A 19,476-nucleotide genomic window follows, 5' to 3' on the forward strand; every position below is an offset into this window, starting at 1 on the left:
AGCTCTTCTGGTCATGATGAGTAGTCTGGATGCTAATCCATGTCATCACAGATGCACTGTAAAAAACTGCCTTTTCTTTTTAGCTTAATCTTTTATCTCAGGTAATCTATTTGACCTCACATGCAATGATCCAGGGCTTGTTTAATTTTTTTTATGTATGTATTTTGGGAAATGCACTGGCAACATCTGTTTGTTTTGTGATTTGTAGTTTTGGCTAAGGATTTGGGGTGTAATTAGTGAGAAACTACGACCCCCATCATGCATGGAAGCACCTATCGAAAGGAACTTAAATTGTCAACCTTCTTTAGTCCAACAGAACCTGGACCAGGCCCACTGGATGTTGTGTTTATAATGAAACTGTTCCTGTTGCTTCTTTTGCGTGTAAATGTGTACGTTTAATGAGAATTGGCTTGAAAGCAGGTTTAAACAGTTGGCTAAAACCATCATCATTAGCGAATGAAGTTGGCAAACTTATACTTAGCTTGCTTAAGTTAGGATGTAAGTTAAATGTAATTTATGCAACATTTATTTTTTTCAGGTCTTAAATTTAAATCATGATGGTCATAAGGAGCCAGGAAAGCTACAAATCGTAACAGCACTAACATATATAAATTGTCTTTCCTCTGTTTTTCAAAGCAGATAAGTAATTTATGTAAACAAGTAAATTCATCTGTTCACGAAATTCATTAGATTGGGACATCGTGTGTTGTTTTTTGAGATATTTTAGCCTACTTCATGATGTCAGACAAGTCCTATCAGTCTGGCAGTAATTAGGTCTGGATTTGGATCGTGAAATAGATGTAATCTTTCCAGTGATTGTGCTGAATTCATAGTTTAACAAGGGAGGGAGAAGCTTGAAGCCAGAGGGTTTTACAATAATCAGATTATTCTTTCAGGCATCTATAAATGCTCTCAATTTTACCTTAATCTGTTTGCAGTCTTATGTCAAAGTGATTGCTAGTTTGTAGGCGTCACGGTCCTGCATCTTTAATAATACAGATAACATTACACCCATGGGCCTTGCCAAGTAACAAAAAAGCTGTAAAAAATCATCTTTTTAAAATAAACAGACTCAGTTTTGTTGCCTTCCAGTGCTGGCTTTCTGTCCAGCGTGTTCTGAAATAACACCTCCTTTTATACGATTCTGTAAAAAGAACACAAATAGTGAAATTGAATCAACGGCCTGCTGCGAAGACGGGTCAGGAAGCCTCATTCTTCGTTGGCCAGGAGCCGCAGCAGCTGATAGAAAAGATAAACCAACCAGCTCCCTGTCAAAACAGAACATTTAGCTCTTTTCTAATTTCCCACGGTGCCCTCCGCTCCGTCTTATCTCCGCAGTTTGCTTCCCACTGAAAGCCCAAATATCTAGGATCCACCTGGCACCCTTTGCTAACCCACCTCCGACTAAAACAAAAATGATCCTTTTGTCAGAGGCTGGGAGGGGATGATTCATATTTCTCTCAGCCTCCTTTGAAAAGCCTCCAGGGAAGACGATCCAGGTCCTCCGAGAGCTGCCAAAGCGTGGGTGTCGATTTGAGGTGTTGCTTGTCTCATTTGAGTGACAGCTTGGAGACGCACTTGTTGGATGTTGGTGCATACACAGTGAGACAGAAAGAAGCAGCCAGGAGACATCTAAAGAAAGAAAAACGTGCAACACTGTGACCTCGAGGCACCTGTCAGGCTGGTCCAATATCTTACTCTCTGGATGGTGGGGAAAACAGTTTGTTGTGTTTATAGAAACACATCAGTTTTATTTTTATGTTCATCTACAAGCCAGGGATCCTGGGGAAAGGTCTGGAAAATTCTGGAATTTGATCTCAGTGTTTTCCAGGTGTAGAAGAATATTTGTACCACTAGACTTTATTACAAAGTGTCTAAGTGGTGTTTCCTTCCTTCCGCCCTTTCTTCCTTATGTCCTTCTTTTCTTCCTGGTGTCTGTTGTTCCTTCCTTCCTTCATTCCTATTGTACTATGCCTCTATTCTTTCTTCTTAGTTCCTGTCTTCTTTGTCTTTTGTTCCTTGTGTCCTACCTCCTTTGATTTCTGTCCTTCCTTGTCTGCCTTCCTTCTTTCCCTCGTTGGCCTTTCCTTTCTTTCGGTTATTGTCTTCCTTCTTTTGTCCTTAACTCCTTGTGTCATATTTTCCTACCTCCTTACCTTCCCTCCATGTAGCCTACCTACCTTCCTTGTAATCTTCCTTCTGCATGTATTTTCTTTGTTCCTTTTATTCTTTCTTTCCCTTTAGGCCTTTCCTTCCTTCTGTGTCAATTGTTCCTTTCCTACTTCCTTCCTTCCAACCCACCTCCCTCCCTCCTCCCTCCTTCCTTTCCTTCCATCCATCCATCCATCCATCCATCCATCCATCCATCCACGTTTAAAGCCTCTCTGCTGTAAAAACATCTGCCATAAATCCACACTGAGCTGTTTGTGTTTTGCATTATTATTATTTATTATTATATTAAAATGCACATTGAAAGATAGAACAATCTAGAAAGAAGAGTTTGGAGAAGTCTGGAATTTCTTCATAAAACCCCTGACAAGCCCTCCTAAATCCTTTCCAGTGTGTGTTTGTGTGTGTTGATCCCCCGTCCTTTAGCTGCATTTCTGCTGCGTGTTTTCAAGCATGCCTGCCTGCTTATGCGCCGTTTCTGTAATCTGTAAATGAGCTTACTACAACGCACTTTTTTTATATCCTGGACATACTCATTTTCTTTATTACAAAACCTTTTGGGATTTTTAGATTAAATATCATTTACCATAAATCTTTTCCCAGAAAAGGGAAATGCAGAATGCTTTGTGGCATTACCATTTCTCAGAATAAAACGTGGGTCACGCCGATAAGACTTTTTTCCTGGCCTCTCTGCTAAAAAAGCTGGAGTGTTTGCGCAGCAGTGATTTCTTTGTGTACAGAGAGGTTTTGTTCATATTAGCCTACAACATTTGTTTTACATGCTAAGCATACACCACTGTTTGCGTAAATGTCACGCTGAAGATGAATTGTAGTAACTATTGGCTGAATGACAGAAAAAGGCAGAATGAAAATGGCCCATATGGCTGTATGCTTTGGGTCGTTTTAAAGACCCGTCCTGCCATCTTGAGGTTTTTGCTTCAAAATCTTCATGCAGTATTCTTTCACCCTGACGCCATAAATTTTTTGAAGTGCAGCAAAACATTCCCACAACATGATGCTGCCACTCTCATACCTCACAGTTGGGATGGCATTCTCAGGCTTGCAAGGTTCCTCATTCCCCTAGGTTAGATAATGGTCATTATGGTCAAACACTGTATTTTAGACCTTAATCTGGTGTTTAATGTCGCTTTATGAGTAAGATTGAGAGTCCTTCCAGCCTGTGACGGTACAGGACTTGTTTCACTGACACTCTCCTACCAACTTCAGCCAGCATCTTCCCAAGGTGTTGCTTATGTTTTGGGCACTGAAACATGTTCTTCCTGAACCATATGGTAGCTGGACATCCCCATAGTGTTGTTGGAGGAGATAAACGTGGCACCTTCAGGCATCTGTACATTGTACCCAAGGATGAACCAGACTTATGAAGGTCCACAGCGCTCTCCCTGTTATCTTGGTTTTTCAGGAAAGCAGCAAGTTTGAGGTATTGCCTCTAAATTACATTTTTTGCTATGCCTCCACCCAACTCAAATGTTGTGAATTAACTTGTCAAAGGCTCACAAAGCCATCATCCAGGACTCTCCGCAGATGATCGCAGCCCAGATTTTTGTGTAGACCGCAACAATAATGTTCCCTGTCGAAACGTGGCGCCAAACACACAGCAGATAAAGAGAACCACGTGTTTCATTTGCACCACGTGGATAGTTAATTTCTCTGATGCAACAGGGATATAAAAAACTGTACTGATATCCTTGTTTCTTTTGAGTTTCTTTGAGTAGACAGCTGACAAAGCAGCTAGTTAGTGCTCTTATAAGGATGTAGTGAAAAATGTTTATCACTGAATGGTCCAGCTGGCTCAATATAACTATAAATAACGGCACGTGTGTCAGTTTATATATACGGATTGATATTATACTTCTCACTTACTTATTATTATACAGGTTAGGTGCTGAATTAGACCTCTTCCATGCCTCTTTGGTCACACATCTTCAGATAGGAGCATACATTTACAGTAGAAAAAGTGTAGTCAGTGCATTTTGTTTGTTAATGATTAACTGGTAATGACTCACCTTTTTTTTAGCTGCTCATTGTCCCTTACTCAGAATTAGCTGAACTCTAGTAACATCTGTGCGTGTTACTTTTCTGTACCCTGGCTCCACCACTCCTGTGGTCGCTCTCATTCACCAAGCAGCCTTATCAGTCTCGTTTTTTTCCACCTATCTCCATAAGGAAGGAGTCTCTGCAAAACCTGTTTGCTACATGTGCACAATAAAGGACAAATACACAAATAGTGCTAAGGTAGACGGGAATTTACACAGCAAAGATGGGCTGGAGCTGCTGCCAGGCGGTGTATTTGTAGAAAAACATGGAAAATAAGCAGCTCTACCACAAGTTTTGATTGTGAAAATGATGCATGCAAAAGTGAGTTAAAATGAAAATCAGGATTCAAAGAGAGCAGCCCTCAGGTGTTAGAGCAGCTCACTAAAGAGGGAAGGCAATGCCATTAGCTCCCAGTGATTTGTTTTAGTTAGAAGCACGCTGGCTTTCCAGGAAAGGCTGCATGGTGTTCTGCTGGAGTACAAACCGGGCTTGCACATGAGTCAGACACTAAGCGTGATACCCGTGAGTAGCTGCTAAGTAGCTCCCATGGACCGTATTTGTGAATGGGATGGCTAAACTTTAAATCCTTGCATGTAGGGGGAAAAGAAAATTAAAGATTAACCCATTCCTCGAATTTTATCGAGCTGCAGCGGTACATACACTGTGTTCAGATTAGATTTTTTACTGCTATATTTTGCTTGGCCTGTGTGGGCGGGAGTACCGTTTACGGCTTTAAACTGGTGAGCTTGACACAGTGCACCTTCCCTCGAAGGGTCGGCTGTATCTAGGTTACAAGTACCAGTTTCTAGGTTTATAAAGCAACTATACAAATCAGCCAGGAGTATACAATCAGCTAAAATAAACATTAACATGGAGTGTCAGATGATTTATTGGAGTGCCAACCAAGATTAAATTATTTTCTCTTGGGTTTAGACATTTTAAGCAACTACATATTTATGTCCTTTTGCATTATGGACACAGTGAAGGCCTTAGGTCACTAGTTTGAATAATTATTTTCTAACTAAATGCAGTTTACTTATTTTAAAGCCACCATACCAGCTTTGATGAGATGTGATTTTAATCTGGCGACTGACAGTTAAAAAATAAAGTGAGAACAACTTAATTTGGCATGTAACAGTCATGTAAAAAATATTTTTTTTATTAAGTCATGTTTACAAATTCCAGTCAAACAACCAAAAATAACCTTTTTTTTTATTCATTAAATGAAAGAGAGGAACTAAAATGTGTTTTCTAGCCAAGGAAAAAGTTAGGACGCCCTACCCTTGATAGCTGAAATAACTTCTTGTAGCCAGTATCTAGTGTCTACCAGTGTCTGGCATCAGCCAAGTCCTCACTTACAGATGGTCTCATCTTATTTGACGTACAATTCATGATGGATGGTATGGTAATGAGCAAACCCCAAACCATGACATTTCTACCTCTGAGCTTAACAGGTGGTGAAGGGTTCTTTTTCTGGAGTGGTGTATTTGGTTTATGTCACATGTCCTCTGTTCTGGTGTAAAGAAATAAATTTTTAGACTCCGCATTATTTCACAAGCTCTGGTCGTTATCTGCTCTCACTATGTAGAACTTTAGTCAGGTCTTTATGAATGAAAGGTAAACTTGTGCAGCCTCTTTCTGATTGTACAGGCATGCATTTTCACAAAAGTAGCAAGAGCCCTCTGTAGGTCCAGTGAAGACATTTGGGTTTTTTGGAGACGTGCCTGGATGTCCAAACCTGGACATGTTAGTGGTTTTTATGGTCCTCCACTTTCAAACCCTGTATAAATCCCTTACTAGTCTCATGAGCCCCTACAGACTTTCTGAAGGCTTTAGAAATCTCTATGGATCTCAGTTTATAGAACATTTTAAAAACTCTTTTCTACAGTTATTTATTGTATCACATTGTTTTTAGTTGTTTATTTATATTGAATATTTATATTCATATATAATATTCCAAGTATATTAAAAACCAGACTTTCATATGGATTTCCTATTTTTTTTTCACATGAATATATGAAATGAGACGTAAAGGTTTTCAGGCTTAATGCGTCATAATCACAAACTTTTCTTGATGATTTGAACTTGTGAACTTGGACAATGATTTAATCTATAATTTAATACATTCAAATTACTGCACAACCTCATCAAGTCATGTACTGCAGTCAGGGCCTAAGATGACCGTAAAGGCTTTATAAGCAAGCTACTTTTTAGCAGTACTTATAATGTTTATACTGTTTATACATTCAGTTATGTACGTATATACATGTAGCGACCGCAAGGATTCTTTGCAAATGTAATAACGTTTTGGCTACAGCGAAATTTCTGACAAAATTTACAAACTCGTTGGGACACTCTTTGATAAAGCATTTGAATTCAAAGATTCAATATATTTAGTTGTCCTTTTATATGACAAGAGTACATGATGTAGAAATAAGAAACGTATTCTCCTTGGGATTACGGGCATGTAAAAGGATCAGTTTAAAAGAGATATTTTATTAAAAGGCCAAGTATTTGATACCTAAAAAAAACAGATCGAGTGTAAAATGCCTAAACTAAAGTGTCTAATATAAATACTTTAAATAATACCGCTGTATTAACAAGAAAATTAAATTATTATTTTATTAATTAGGGCTCTCAAACTATAATCATTGTTAAACGTCAGTGGAGTTAACCTCAGTGGAGTTAGATGTCAGTCAGCTGTGTATAAACATGGGGATATTTCCTAATTTTACACTTTGGTCAAACAAAAGATGACAGCAGCTGTTTTGAAATATTTCTGGTAGTATCAATAATAATAATAATAGAATAGAATAAAAATTCAATTGTGTCGGCAGCAACATAATAGGTAAATTGAAACATACAAGTACTTACAGACTTAAAACTCTATAAAGATCAAAAGTAAAAGAAGTACTGTCCAGTTATTAAAATGGCATACTCGGATTAAAGGAAATGTGCAACTGAGTAGGGGGATTTAAAAGTAAAGAAAAACACATCTGTAATTGTACATGAGGAAAACAACACTAAAAAAATTGAAAAAAACTGCAAATAACAGCAGGGATGTAAAACATGTTGGGCTTTTTTGGAGCTGTGATTGTTATAGAGTCTAACAACTGCTGGGAGGAAAGGATCTTTGATAAAGCTCTGTTGTGCAACTAGGATGCAACAGTTCTGCAACAAATAAAATTTAAATTAGCATATTTGTTTTTGTATGTCAACTAATATTAACAAAAGCACTATGTATACACTTAGGTGGCTAAATCGTAGGTAGAATAAAGTAACGTATTGCTTCTTTGTTTATTAATTAGTTCAAGATTTGTTTCCTAAATAGTTTAAGGGATAGACTAGATTCCACTTTCCTCCCCTACCTGTTTCAAGCTGCCTGTCAGCTGTGTACATTGTCTAAAAAAGGAGATATAATTGTTTCCTCAATACAAATAGATTAAGTTAGATGTTTGGAAATTTTTCTGAAAGAATTAATGCACTTTAGCTTAAAGTGCAACTCAGCCAGGCAACTGTTGGTCAGCTGTGTATAGAGGCCTAATGAGAAACATTCCCCTAAACTATCCTCGTAAAACAATAGAATCAGTGTGATTCATTAGTATAAAAAAAGTCCGTTAGGTGGCTAATTTAGAGCTGGATTAAAGAAAAAATAATGCTGTTTAGTTTACTGAATAGTTTGTGTACTTTTTGTTACTAAAACCGCCTGAAGCATGACCCATTAAAGCATGAACCGGTGTCTGATCTCAACCTACAGTATATCGCAATTTCAAGTGATGGTTTCAAAATCACTTTTTTTCCATACTTCTGCTACAGTTTAAAGTCTTCTCAACAACATGCCAGAGAGAGAGTTTTCTCTGGTCAAATGTAGCATAAGCTGTCAGTCAGCTGTGTAGGATAGAACATAAAATAATCTCCCTCCTCTTTTTCATGCAAGGTGTTTCATGTTTCGAAACACCCTGGCAACACCCTGTACCTAACATGCTCATTGGTAAAATAAATAGTCAGTAAACAAGCCTAATTATATTCTTAACCTAAGGTAGACAATAGAAAGTTTGATTTATGTTAACATTTTCTCCATGTAGTCAGTTTGATCTTCAAACTCATGGTCAGAATTTGCACTTAAAATTTAAGATTTACACTCTTTACGTTTTTTTGTATATTTGCTTCCTATGAATAAGAAAATCTAGATTTTTTATTCTCCCATGTGCTGAAATTTCACATGCAAATACATTTGGTAGTTTGTTCTAAGGTGACGTGGATGATCAGCCCAACGCTGGCTGACAGGCAGGAGGCAAGGAGGTGGTGTAATGAATAAACTTTCATTTAATTTGAACCAAATCAAACATGCCTGGAGGCAGGCTGTTAAAAATAACAGATATCCAGGCCTGACAACACAGAAAGAAACTTGCCGTGGCAAGACCAAGGACAACCTGCGACGTGCATCTGACTGAGAACAAAGGGGAGCCAGGGAGTAGTTAGACAATTTATACAAAGGATAGAAATCACAGAAGGAAGATAAAGGGAAGTAATTGGTGACTTTTGTAGGAGGAGGTGTGGAGGGAAACCAAGGAAACAGACTTAAGGAGTAAAACAAGGACACTGAGTAGTTACGATTCATGGACATAAAGTTTGACTTGTTCGCTAATTATGATAAGACAATTAAGCAGCTCCCCGATGTGTGTGCAACTGTTAGCCAACAGTTACTACGTGGTCAACAGGGAGTTTTTGCAGAAATGCAGAGGGACCACTAATGACGTAAACCATATTCCAGGCGAACCCAGTGACACTAACATGTATCACCCTTGTGTAGGGATTTTCCTTCCCTGGTGAGGAAGAGCCGACCTGAGGGATCTGCTACAGTTTTCCTTGTAGGTCTCTTTTAAGCAGTTCTTACAGAAGGAATACCAAAGGCAGTAGTACTTTCTGTGTCGTATAATTCACAGGTAATTGCTGTTGCAACCAAATATTAATCTTCTAGGTTAATCGGGGCACCCTCTAATAAAACTCCCAAATTATCACGCTGCAGCTGGCAGTCTTGGATGGTGCTGTATCGCTGTGGCAGGGGACAGAAAAATTTATTAGCTTTCATCTTTATTTGAAAAGTATTAGATTGTCGTTTTTTGGCAGCCAGCTGCTTGGCGTGCTAATCTCTCCAGGATAATTTGATGGCACGTTTTTCTCATTTTCCTCATGCCTCTTCTGCACCGTTTTTGGATCCTATTCATGTCTTTGACAAACATTGCAATACAGTATGCACACAGATCTCCAGATGACTATAAGTCCATATTATGGATTTGCTTTTTATTACACCTGCCAGATACTATTAGGTAGCGGCGTGGAGATTTAGAGACCAGCCTGGGATTGGAGGATTGGTGAAAGCTTCTGCACACCTGCAGCGCCTTGCAGAAGTATTCCCACCCACCCTTTCACATTTCATACTACAAACACAAGCTTCCATGTTTTTTTTACAAGGATTGTATGTGATAGATCGACACAGAGTGGTGCATTATTATGAAATGGTTTTTAAAATAAAAATTTACGCATGGCAATAATTTCTTTCCACCCCTTCGACACTGATACCCTAAAATAAAATTCATGGTTAAGTGATAAAACATCTGACAGAGGTCTGTTCAACTGCAAACCTACCACAAGGCCAGGCCAGGAGAGCATTAATAAGAGAAGCAGCCAGGACGTACATGGTAACTCTGGAGGAGCTGCAGATATCCATAGTTTAGGTTGGAAATCTTTCCAGACAACTGTTACAGTGAAATGTCGAAATTAAACTGGGCCAGAGTCTCTGAAAGACTTGAGACTTGGTTGGAAATTTATCCTCTAGAAGGACAGCAAGCCTACATGGCTTAAATATACGTATTTTTATCTGTTAGATTGGCCTAGTCAAACCCCAGACCTAAATTCAATAGAGCAATAGAGAAAAGGGATGTTCCTAGATGGTCTCCATCCAATCTTACTGATCTTGAGCTGTTTTGCAAAAAGGAATGGGCATAGATTTCAGTCTATAGATGTGTAAAAGTAGTAACACACGCCAGAAGAAAGGTGATTCTACAAAGTATTGACTTTGGTGGGCTGAATACATACATACGTTAGATTTTTGTGTTTTAATTTGTAAAAGAAAAATTAAAAAGCACAAGAATGCTCTACTTTTTGTTGGCCACACATAAAATTCCCCAAAAAAGGAGGAAGTTTAGGGAAGTATAAAGTGAGAGTAAATTTATGTACCTTTTTGCTCAAAAATGACATTTCTCTCATCCTGTTTTCCACTTCATGGCCTCCTGCAACTGCCTGCGATCACACATCACACCACTGAACATCCAGGGGAGAACGGGTTAAAAGCTTTCACTGCAATAAAGAGGGCCCGGCTTATCCCTGTGTCTATTTTTAGCAGCACGCACCAGATATGAGCACGTGCTTATGTGGTGCACAAACAATCATTATTTTTGGTTCTCCCCTTCATGATTGAGCGGTTTGTTGCTGTAAATTGCGTTGCTAAAAATTGAGCGTGGGCCGAGGGCATGCATGACACAAACTTTGCCCCTTTTTGTGTGTGTGGCAGCCGCCGTGGTAGGTGCACACGCCTCATTGTTGGTCATTTCAAGCTTTATTGTCACGTTTGTCAGCTGGTTCACTTGTACAGACATGTTGATTCAGTCCCTAAAAGCCAAATTACAAAAAAGAAATCGTTGCAAAATACTCCTCTGCAACGTGTTCCCACAATGCCGCACCCTTTCTCGCTGAGAGGAGTTTCCAGCCAGCCAGACAGTCCGTCAGCTCTGTCTTCCAGTTTGCCACCGACTTTGCTGAACATGATCAACCGTCCATCTGAGAACAAACACAGGGGGTCTCCTGTCCAACGGCCTGGCCCCCAGCATGCACCAGCTCCACTTTGTCCTGCAAACGATTCACAGCACCCACTTCATCCCCCCGCACCCGACCCCCCACCTCCTAAAAACAAACACCTAATAGAAAAGGCTAGTTTTTAATCGGTGTAAAGACAAAGACAGCAAAGAGTAAACATGAGCTCATGAAAGCAACGGGATGCGTCCTTCGTCCCCATGTCCTTTGTCTAGACCCAGCCGAGAAACGGGATACACTGTGTTCTGCCAACGAACTGTCGGCGGCAATTATGGTTTACACTGCTTCCCCGGAACCCTATCCCTGTGCCTTTTGACATGGTGCTGGACGCAGCGGTATACACAAAGTATAAATGTCTGGCCTGGCCAGCAGGGAGATACTGATGTTATGCAAGCAGATTAAAGATTATCTTGCAAATAGAAAACATATCAAAAGAGAAGGTTGAGGCAGATATTAATTGTTGCACCTGTTACTCTGTGTGCATAGTAGGTGCAGGGCCACTATGAGCAACTGCGATAGCGTGGGTTTGTTGTTGTAAGTCAATAGGCCTAGCTAGTGAGTTTTTACAGTTGCATCACATATCTCCTAGCAACCATTTGTGGTTTTATCTTGGATTCTTGTGAGAAAATCAACTGTGAGCAAATATGAACTATTTATATGAGCCACTCTGCAGACAAAACAGAGATAATGAATAAAAAAAGGCTGTGACAAAGAGCTGTTTAAAAAAAACTAAATGAAATGTGGACACAGTAAAACCGAGATCAGTGAAAATTTTATAAATAAGTAGTCATTTTTTATTTAATGCCACCAAATGTGGGTATAAAAATGCTTCGCAGAGTACTTGGAGGTAAAGAGGAGATGATGCTGGTTATTTGAAAAAGCTATGCAGGCAAATACTGCCACAGATAAAAAGAAGATGTTTCAAAATAAGAATAGAAATAACTAGCTTTGTGGTTTTTTTTATTTATTTGTTTGCAATAATTTGGTTTAAAGATAAGTATAAAAAACATCTCTATTACTGCCGGCTTTGCAGTAGTAAAATCCAGTTTCTAACGGGTTTTCCAGCACTGGAGATCTGTTCCACAACTAAACAAACAGTTATTTAAAAACAGATGAAAAATCTGAAACAACACAGTGAGGCAACCAGTCCCACCTTTGTGTTTTCCTAGGTTTTCAGGATAGGAGACGAAGACAAACTTAAAAATCTTACTCAAAATAAGTAACATTATTTTAATTAAACACTTTCATGAGTGCAATGTTGTCTATATTTGACACCATAAAGTTAACTGACTGGCCGTGTGTTTAATAGCATGTAAACTGGGTGAAGGAGACCTGTTTCCTACAGAGAAGTACTCTCACCTGTCACTTTATTAGGTGCACCTTGCTAGTACAGTGCTCAATTTTTTTTTCTGAGATCCAAGAAGGTGTCAGAAACATTGCTGAGAGATTTTGGTCCAGATTGATATAAGGCAGGATGGATCCATGCTTTCATGTTGTTTGCACTAAATTCTGACCCGACCATGTTAATGTTTCAGCTGAGTTTTCGTGAGTCTGTATGAATTGTGGCTTCAGTTTCCTGTTCCTAGGAGACAGGAGTCGTATTAGGCGTGGTCTCCTGCCGCTGTAGTCCATCTGCTTCAAGGTTTGATGTGTTGTGTGTGATCATTTGAGCTGATGTTGCCTTTCTACCATCATGAACCAGTTTGGCCGTTCTTCCTTGGCATCAACAAGGCCGCTCTGTGGATAGTTTTACTGTTTTGGACCATTTCTTTCTAAATCTGATATAGTTGTGCGTGAGAATCCCTGTAGATCCGCAGTTACTCATACTCATTGTAGCATGTGTTGTACCAACAAACATGCCAGGTTCAGACTCATTCAAATCAATTTTTTCTCCTTATTCTGATGCTCGGTTTGATCTTCAGCAAGTCATCTTCTCCACATCTAAATGAACAAATCAGTTTAGGAGCTGCAAAGCAATTAAATAGGTGTACTTAATCAAGTGGCGTGTAAGTGTGCCTTATAAGCAGAACTGACAAAAATACCAAACAAAATGTATTGGTATAAATCACACAAGACACTTAACGCTGTCTCCATTGTACAATATTGCTAAAAGAGAAATATGACAGATTTTCATGCCATTTCTAGGCTTGTTTGGAAACTGGAGTTTGACGCAGTTTTTGTTCCATTAAGGATAATGCAGAAAGTGCCTTCAATTTAATGTAGTCCTTGTTTTAAGGTGCCGATAACATTTTGCTTCAAACCCGGACAAAAAATGCGTTAATGCTACACCAACCAATTTGCCCCTGATGATAATGACCTTCTGTTTGAGTCGCAGTGTTGTGGTTCACCTGAGCTGCTTGGGTTACAATCATACATAAAAACCTTCAAGATTATTTTTCAGGGTTCATTTAGAGCCCCAGTATAAATATTTTGGCTTTTCATGAACAACAAAATGAATGCGAACATATTGAATAAAGAAGATCTGCAATTTTCTTCAGTTAGTCAAGCTTGAGCTCATACATTTCCAGGTTTTTAAATCTAAGCTTTGCACTCTGGCAGCTTAAATTATAAATGCGCTTATAAATTTCATACAAACCCCTATTGAAATGTCATAGCCATATTAGATTCATAAATCTGGGCTGCAGATTCAGCTCAAAGAGCATGCTTCCTTGACGAGTTTTGGTTCAACTTCTCTGCAGCATGACTTTGATACAGCTCAGATGTGCAACGCGTGCCTAAAGTAATTACCCATTTCCAGCTAATTTATGACTTTATATCAAACGCAGGCAATCATAGAGACACAGACAAACATTTGGACACCGCAGCAAATTGCATTACTATCGTGTTTTTCCGACTTGGCCAGCATGATATGAGGGTCAGATGGTTGTTTCCGAACGTTCAGGGAGCGCAAAGCAGCACAGGTTTACACAGGGGTCACCCATTCTCTTTTATCAGTCGCCATGACGTCAGGCGGTGCCCTCGGGAAGCAAATTTGCGACCCAGAGGAAAACGCTCTTCAAGGAGAGGCGTGTTTGATTAATCGTATTGTTCCTGTCTGGTTCACCTTGTTCACTGGAGTCACCCTGGACGAGACAGCCAGAACGGAAGTGCGCTGAATGTAATGAGGCTGGAGCATCCTTTCCCTCTTTCTGTCCCTGTCCCTCTTTGTAAACGCCACGGTGCCACGGACAGACATCTCATTCTCATTCCTGCCGTGTAACAAAGGCCTCTTTCAACATGCCGTTCACTGGCCAAGCCAAGACTGGGTCAAGTTTGCAGCGGACGCAGTTCCCTGCTTCTGCAGCCCTTTCCCATTCTCCCTGCTGATCATAAGAAGCCTGTTCTTGACGAAGAAAGTAGCTGCATTAGGTTGAGATGACTGACTCTCTGCCCGAGGGTAGCTGAGGCTATATTTAGCTTCCCGTCTTCCCGATGCTTACCCACTGGGACCCAGAAGATGGGAGGAATGAGGGAAAGAGTGGGAGAATGATAAGAGAGGAGGAGGGGAGCTGCTGGGTAACTAGGCTGCATTTAAGATTGATAGGTTTGTTGCCAACGTGTAGGTTATGTCTTCTCCTGTTTGTGCTGTTTCTTGCTTCAACTATTCACACCCTGAAGAGTTTTTACATTTTGTGGCGTTATAGCCACAAACGTCCATGTATTCACTGGGATTTTATATACCCGTGCAGCACAGAACTTTATTAGTCTTTCTATTAATACAAATTTGAAAATTGGGGCTTGCATTTATATTCAGCATCTTTTAGGCTGACAGCCTTAAATAAAAACTACGTAATAAATAGCTTTCAGATGTCGCAGATCAGCTAAACAGCATTCATCTGTGTGTATCTTAAGGCAATAGAGGTTTGTTTGAGATCATTAGTTAAGAAACCGCATCATGAAGTCCAATGAACACGAGTATTTGTCATGCACTCCCCAAATCTGGATTAGTTTATATCGAAGCATATTCATGTGTTAGTATGGCCTAGCCACAGTTCAGACCTAAATGTAATCTAGAATATGTGGCAAGACTTGAAAACTGTTGTACACAGATGCTCTCCAGCTGTTTTGCAAAGAAGAATGGGCAAAAATGTCAGTCTGTAGATGAGAAAAGCTAGCGGACATATCATTGCGTTTTAAGTCGCTTCTAGCGTTGACTCAGGAGGGCAGAAAAGTCTTTTCCTCCCACTTCACAATCATGCAACAATCATGCAGTACTTTGTGTTTGCCTATCATATAAAATCCCCATAATATATGTTAAAGTTTTTGGCTGTAACCTGACAAAATGTGCAAAAGGCCCTGCCACCCATGTGCACACCTCTTATCTCCAACCGTGCAGTTAGGACTAAAAGCCAGTACGCTTTCTCTAACCAGCCGCATGCAAAGACATCCATCCTTCACTAATTTGCAGAACTTAAGTGTGAGATGTAAAAGCTGCAACCAGCAAGTTGTGCAAAAACCAGGGTTGATTTACTCCAAAGCCACAGGTGTCATCACACGCAGATGCACCTCATTTCCATTGCAAAATGCAGCAGTGTCTCATTTGAATGGGCTTGTCTGGAGATATCGCCTATCGCTGGTCCCCTAGGCATCTGTTTTTACACTGTTTCCTCGCTTTTTACATAAGTCTGGCAGGGGGCAAACAAACGTAACCGCATATGTGACCGCCTGGACCGAAACCGAGGGGCACCTGTTTGAGGTGTGTGTTGTGAATGCATCACGCCGGAGGAAAACGCCTGCAGGATGGAGCTTGTTTCAGTTGGGCCGAACAAGTCCTCACAGGGACTGGTGCGTAAGCAGCAGAGCCATTCGTTCAAGGTGGTGCGAAACGCATACACAATCCGCAGCAAAATGCATCCTCCGGCTTCATAGCTAATTAAGGTTGTGTATGTGCGAGGCTATTCCAGAGAGAATTCCAGAAATAGATCATGGATAGTGAGGCGGCCGCCTGTTTTCCGCTCTTCTAATCCTCCAGAGGGATCTCACATGTTTTTTTTGTATTTATCTCAGATCCAAAGGAATAATTGCATGTTTGTGCTGCTCAGATGTCTATGTGATCAGAATATATATGAAACAGGTGCTTGTGGTTGCTAAAAATATTCTGCATGCACACATGCAGACACACATTTTCATTGTGATTTTACTCCATCTTTTCCCCACCTTACCTCTCCCCCACCCCCCTGTCCGTGATACATCCTCCTCCTCCTCTTGCCCCTCCTCCTCATCCTCCGTGTCGCTCTGCTTTTTATAGCCATGTCTTCCCAGGGCTCAGCAGCTACAAAAGCCTTTTCATGTTGCCACTATAATTACAGCCTACACACACAGACATGCATGTATGCATGCACACACACACACACACGGGATAGGAGCCTCTTTGTGTCTGCATGTGTGTGCACTGTGCGTGCTCTGCATGTGCTGTTATACACAAAAGGGTGAGCTATTTTTACCTCCCCTCCCCTCTCCTCTGCATCGCCTCCTTCTCCCTCTCTCCGCTGCCGCTGTTAGCCACATTTGCTATGCCGAGCACAGGCGCTATCAGTCGAGCGCCAACACCCCCCCACACACATACACACACCGAACTGACACACAAGCACGCACAAGCGCTGATGAGCGCTCAGCATCCCTCAGAATCGAAGCTTATCTCAGAGCTCCTCTCCGATCCAAAGCATCCCTCCCTGCATACGCGCGGCAGCTTCCCTCCTCGCCACTCATGGCTCAGGCTGCAGCAGCGTTGGCGCCGCGGCACGTGCTCCCAGCCGTGCGGATGACCCGAAGCTGCTAGTTTCACTGTGTTTTTTTTTTTTTTTTTCTGCTTGTTTAGCAGCCGCGTCGCCGGCAAAAAGCACCGTCTCAATGCTACGGACCATATTTGAAGCAGAATGTTCTCTTTCTCCCACAGAGGGAATCCTGGGGAAGGAGCAGTCGCTCGAGGTCCTCAAGACGTCGGCACTCAACCACATCCCAACAGGTTGGACGATCCCTAATCCCTCTCTCTGTGTGTGTGTGTGTGTGTGTGTGTGTGTGTGTGTGTGTGTGTGTGTGTGTGTGTGTGTGGCAGTCTGTGTTTGGACGAGATTTCAGTATTACGCACATCCTGTGTGACTTTGTATGCAGAAATATTCCCTTTCTGATTTAAGGAAAAACAGCAGCTGACACTCCTGAGGATGCTCCATCCAACAGGCAGTTGGAGATTCACAGAACACCTTGTTTGCTCTTCTCGTGTTTTATTTATGTAGTCGGTTATCTCGCAGTGCCATTTTGCTGAATAGAAATCCGGAGCGCCGAAACTGTTATCAGACAGCTGCCAACATATACAGCAAAACAAGCTATTGTGCATGTTGCTGGTGTGTTTGCTGCGAGTTCCTGAGTTAGTTTGGGTCTCAAAACAAAGCGAAGCGACCTTTCTTGCAGCTGTGCTGCCTTTTAGAGTTTACAAATCCTTGAATATGGGTTTCTGTCAATGAATTCTCAAGCATTCCCAGGAATACCTAGGAGTTTTGTAGTAATAGTTCAAAAAAATGAGCAAGGATGGGGATGGAGATGAGAGAATCTGGACTGTGAGCAGAATGCAACATATAATTTCATGATGGAGAAGATTAAAGTCCTCTGCACCTTCAGCTCTTCCTCTCAGAGAACAGGTTGGCATTTTTTTTCCTGCAAGAGGAGAGTCCGATTCATAAATTTGGGCTCTCAGTGCAGCAGCAGCCTCACTGTTCGCATGCTGCTGGGGTTGTTTTCTACACGCCTCTGGCTAGGTTGATAAAATATTGAAATCCACCGAAGCATCTTCATCAGATATTCTGAAAATCTGTTGTCTTGGATACGGAGCTGCTGGGAATTTTGTGGTGTGACCTGGACCCGTTTTTTCCTTGTACAGGCTGAAAAAGTCTGGGAATGTTTGGAGAAGGATTTTCCAGGTCTGGAAAAGAATAGAAGAAAGAAAATAGTGCATGAAAATATATTTTTTATTAATATACTTGCCTCATCCATCCATCCATCTACCCATCCATCCATCTACCCATCAATCTACCCATCCATCCATCTACCCATCCATCCATCTACCCATCCATCCATCTACCCATCAATCTACCCATCCATCCATCTACCCATCCATCCATCTACCCATCCATCCATCTACCCATCAATCTACCCATCCATCCATCCATCCATCTACCCATCCATCTACCCATCCATCCATCTACCCATCCATCCATCTACCCATCCATCCATCTACCCATCCATCCATCTACCCATCCATCCATCTACCCATCCATCCATCTACCCATCCATCCATCTACCCATCAATCTACCCATCCATCCATCTACCCATCAATCTACCCATCCATCCATCTACCCATCCATCCATCTACCCATCCATCCATCTACCCATCAATCTACCCATCCATCCATCCATCCATCTACCCATCAATCTACCCATCCATCCATCTACCCATCAATCTACCCATCCATCCATCTACCCATCCATCCATCTACCCATCAATCTACCCATCCATCCATCCATCCATCCATCTACCCATCCATCTACCCATCCATCCATCCATCCATCCATCTACCCATCCATCTACCCATCCATCTACCCATCCATCCATCCATCCATCTACCCATCCATCTACCCATCCATCCATCCATCCATCTACCCATCCATCCATCCATCTACCCATCCATCTACCCATCCATCCATCTACCCATCCATCCATCTACCCATCCATCCGTCCATCTACCCATCCATCCATCCATCCATCCATCTACCCATCCATCCATCCATCTACCCATCCATCCATCCATTTACCCATCCATCCATCCATCCATCTACCCATCCATCCATCCATCTATCCATCCATCCATCCATTTACCCATCCATCCATCCATCCATCTACCCATCCATCCATCCATCTACCCATCCATCCATCCATCCATCCATCTACCCATCCATCTACCAATCCATCCATCTAACCATCCATCCATCCATCCATCCATCTACCCATCCATCCATCCATTTACCCATCCATCTACCCATCCATCCATCTACCCATCCATCCATCTACCCATCCATCCATCTACCCATCCATCCATCCATCCATCCATCTACCCATCCATTCATCTACCCATCCATCCATCCATCTACCCATCCATCCATCTACCCATCCATCCATCCATCCATCCATCTACCCATCCATCCATCCATCCATCCATCTACCCATCCATCCATCCATCTACCCATCCATCCATCTACCCATCCATCCATCCATCTACCCATCCATCCATCTACCCATCCATCCATCCATCCATCCATCTACCCATCCATCCATCTATCCATCCATCTACCCATCCATCTACCCATCCATCCATTTATCCATC

General features: G+C 41.4%; 1 protein-coding gene across 7 annotated transcripts in view; it reads left to right on the forward strand.

Annotated features, from left to right (window-relative positions):
- The window catches only part of LOC124861593 (histone deacetylase 4-like), a 77,673-nt gene that overhangs the window by 8,777 nt on the left and 49,420 nt on the right, over positions 1 to 19,476 (forward strand). For 2 of the 7 annotated variants that reach the window (XM_047355450.1, XM_047355451.1), the window contains exon 3: positions 16,997 to 17,065. In XM_047355450.1, coding sequence (XP_047211406.1) covers positions 16,997 to 17,065 — 69 coding nt within the window. Of the gene's footprint in view, positions 1 to 16,383; positions 17,066 to 19,476 lie in introns of those variants that run through there. The other 5 variants (XM_047355448.1, XM_047355449.1, XM_047355453.1 and 2 more) reach the window with 4 other exon arrangements.

This window comes from Girardinichthys multiradiatus, chromosome 24 (genome assembly GCF_021462225.1).
Source record: "Girardinichthys multiradiatus isolate DD_20200921_A chromosome 24, DD_fGirMul_XY1, whole genome shotgun sequence".
NCBI lineage: Eukaryota > Metazoa > Chordata > Actinopteri > Cyprinodontiformes > Goodeidae > Girardinichthys > Girardinichthys multiradiatus.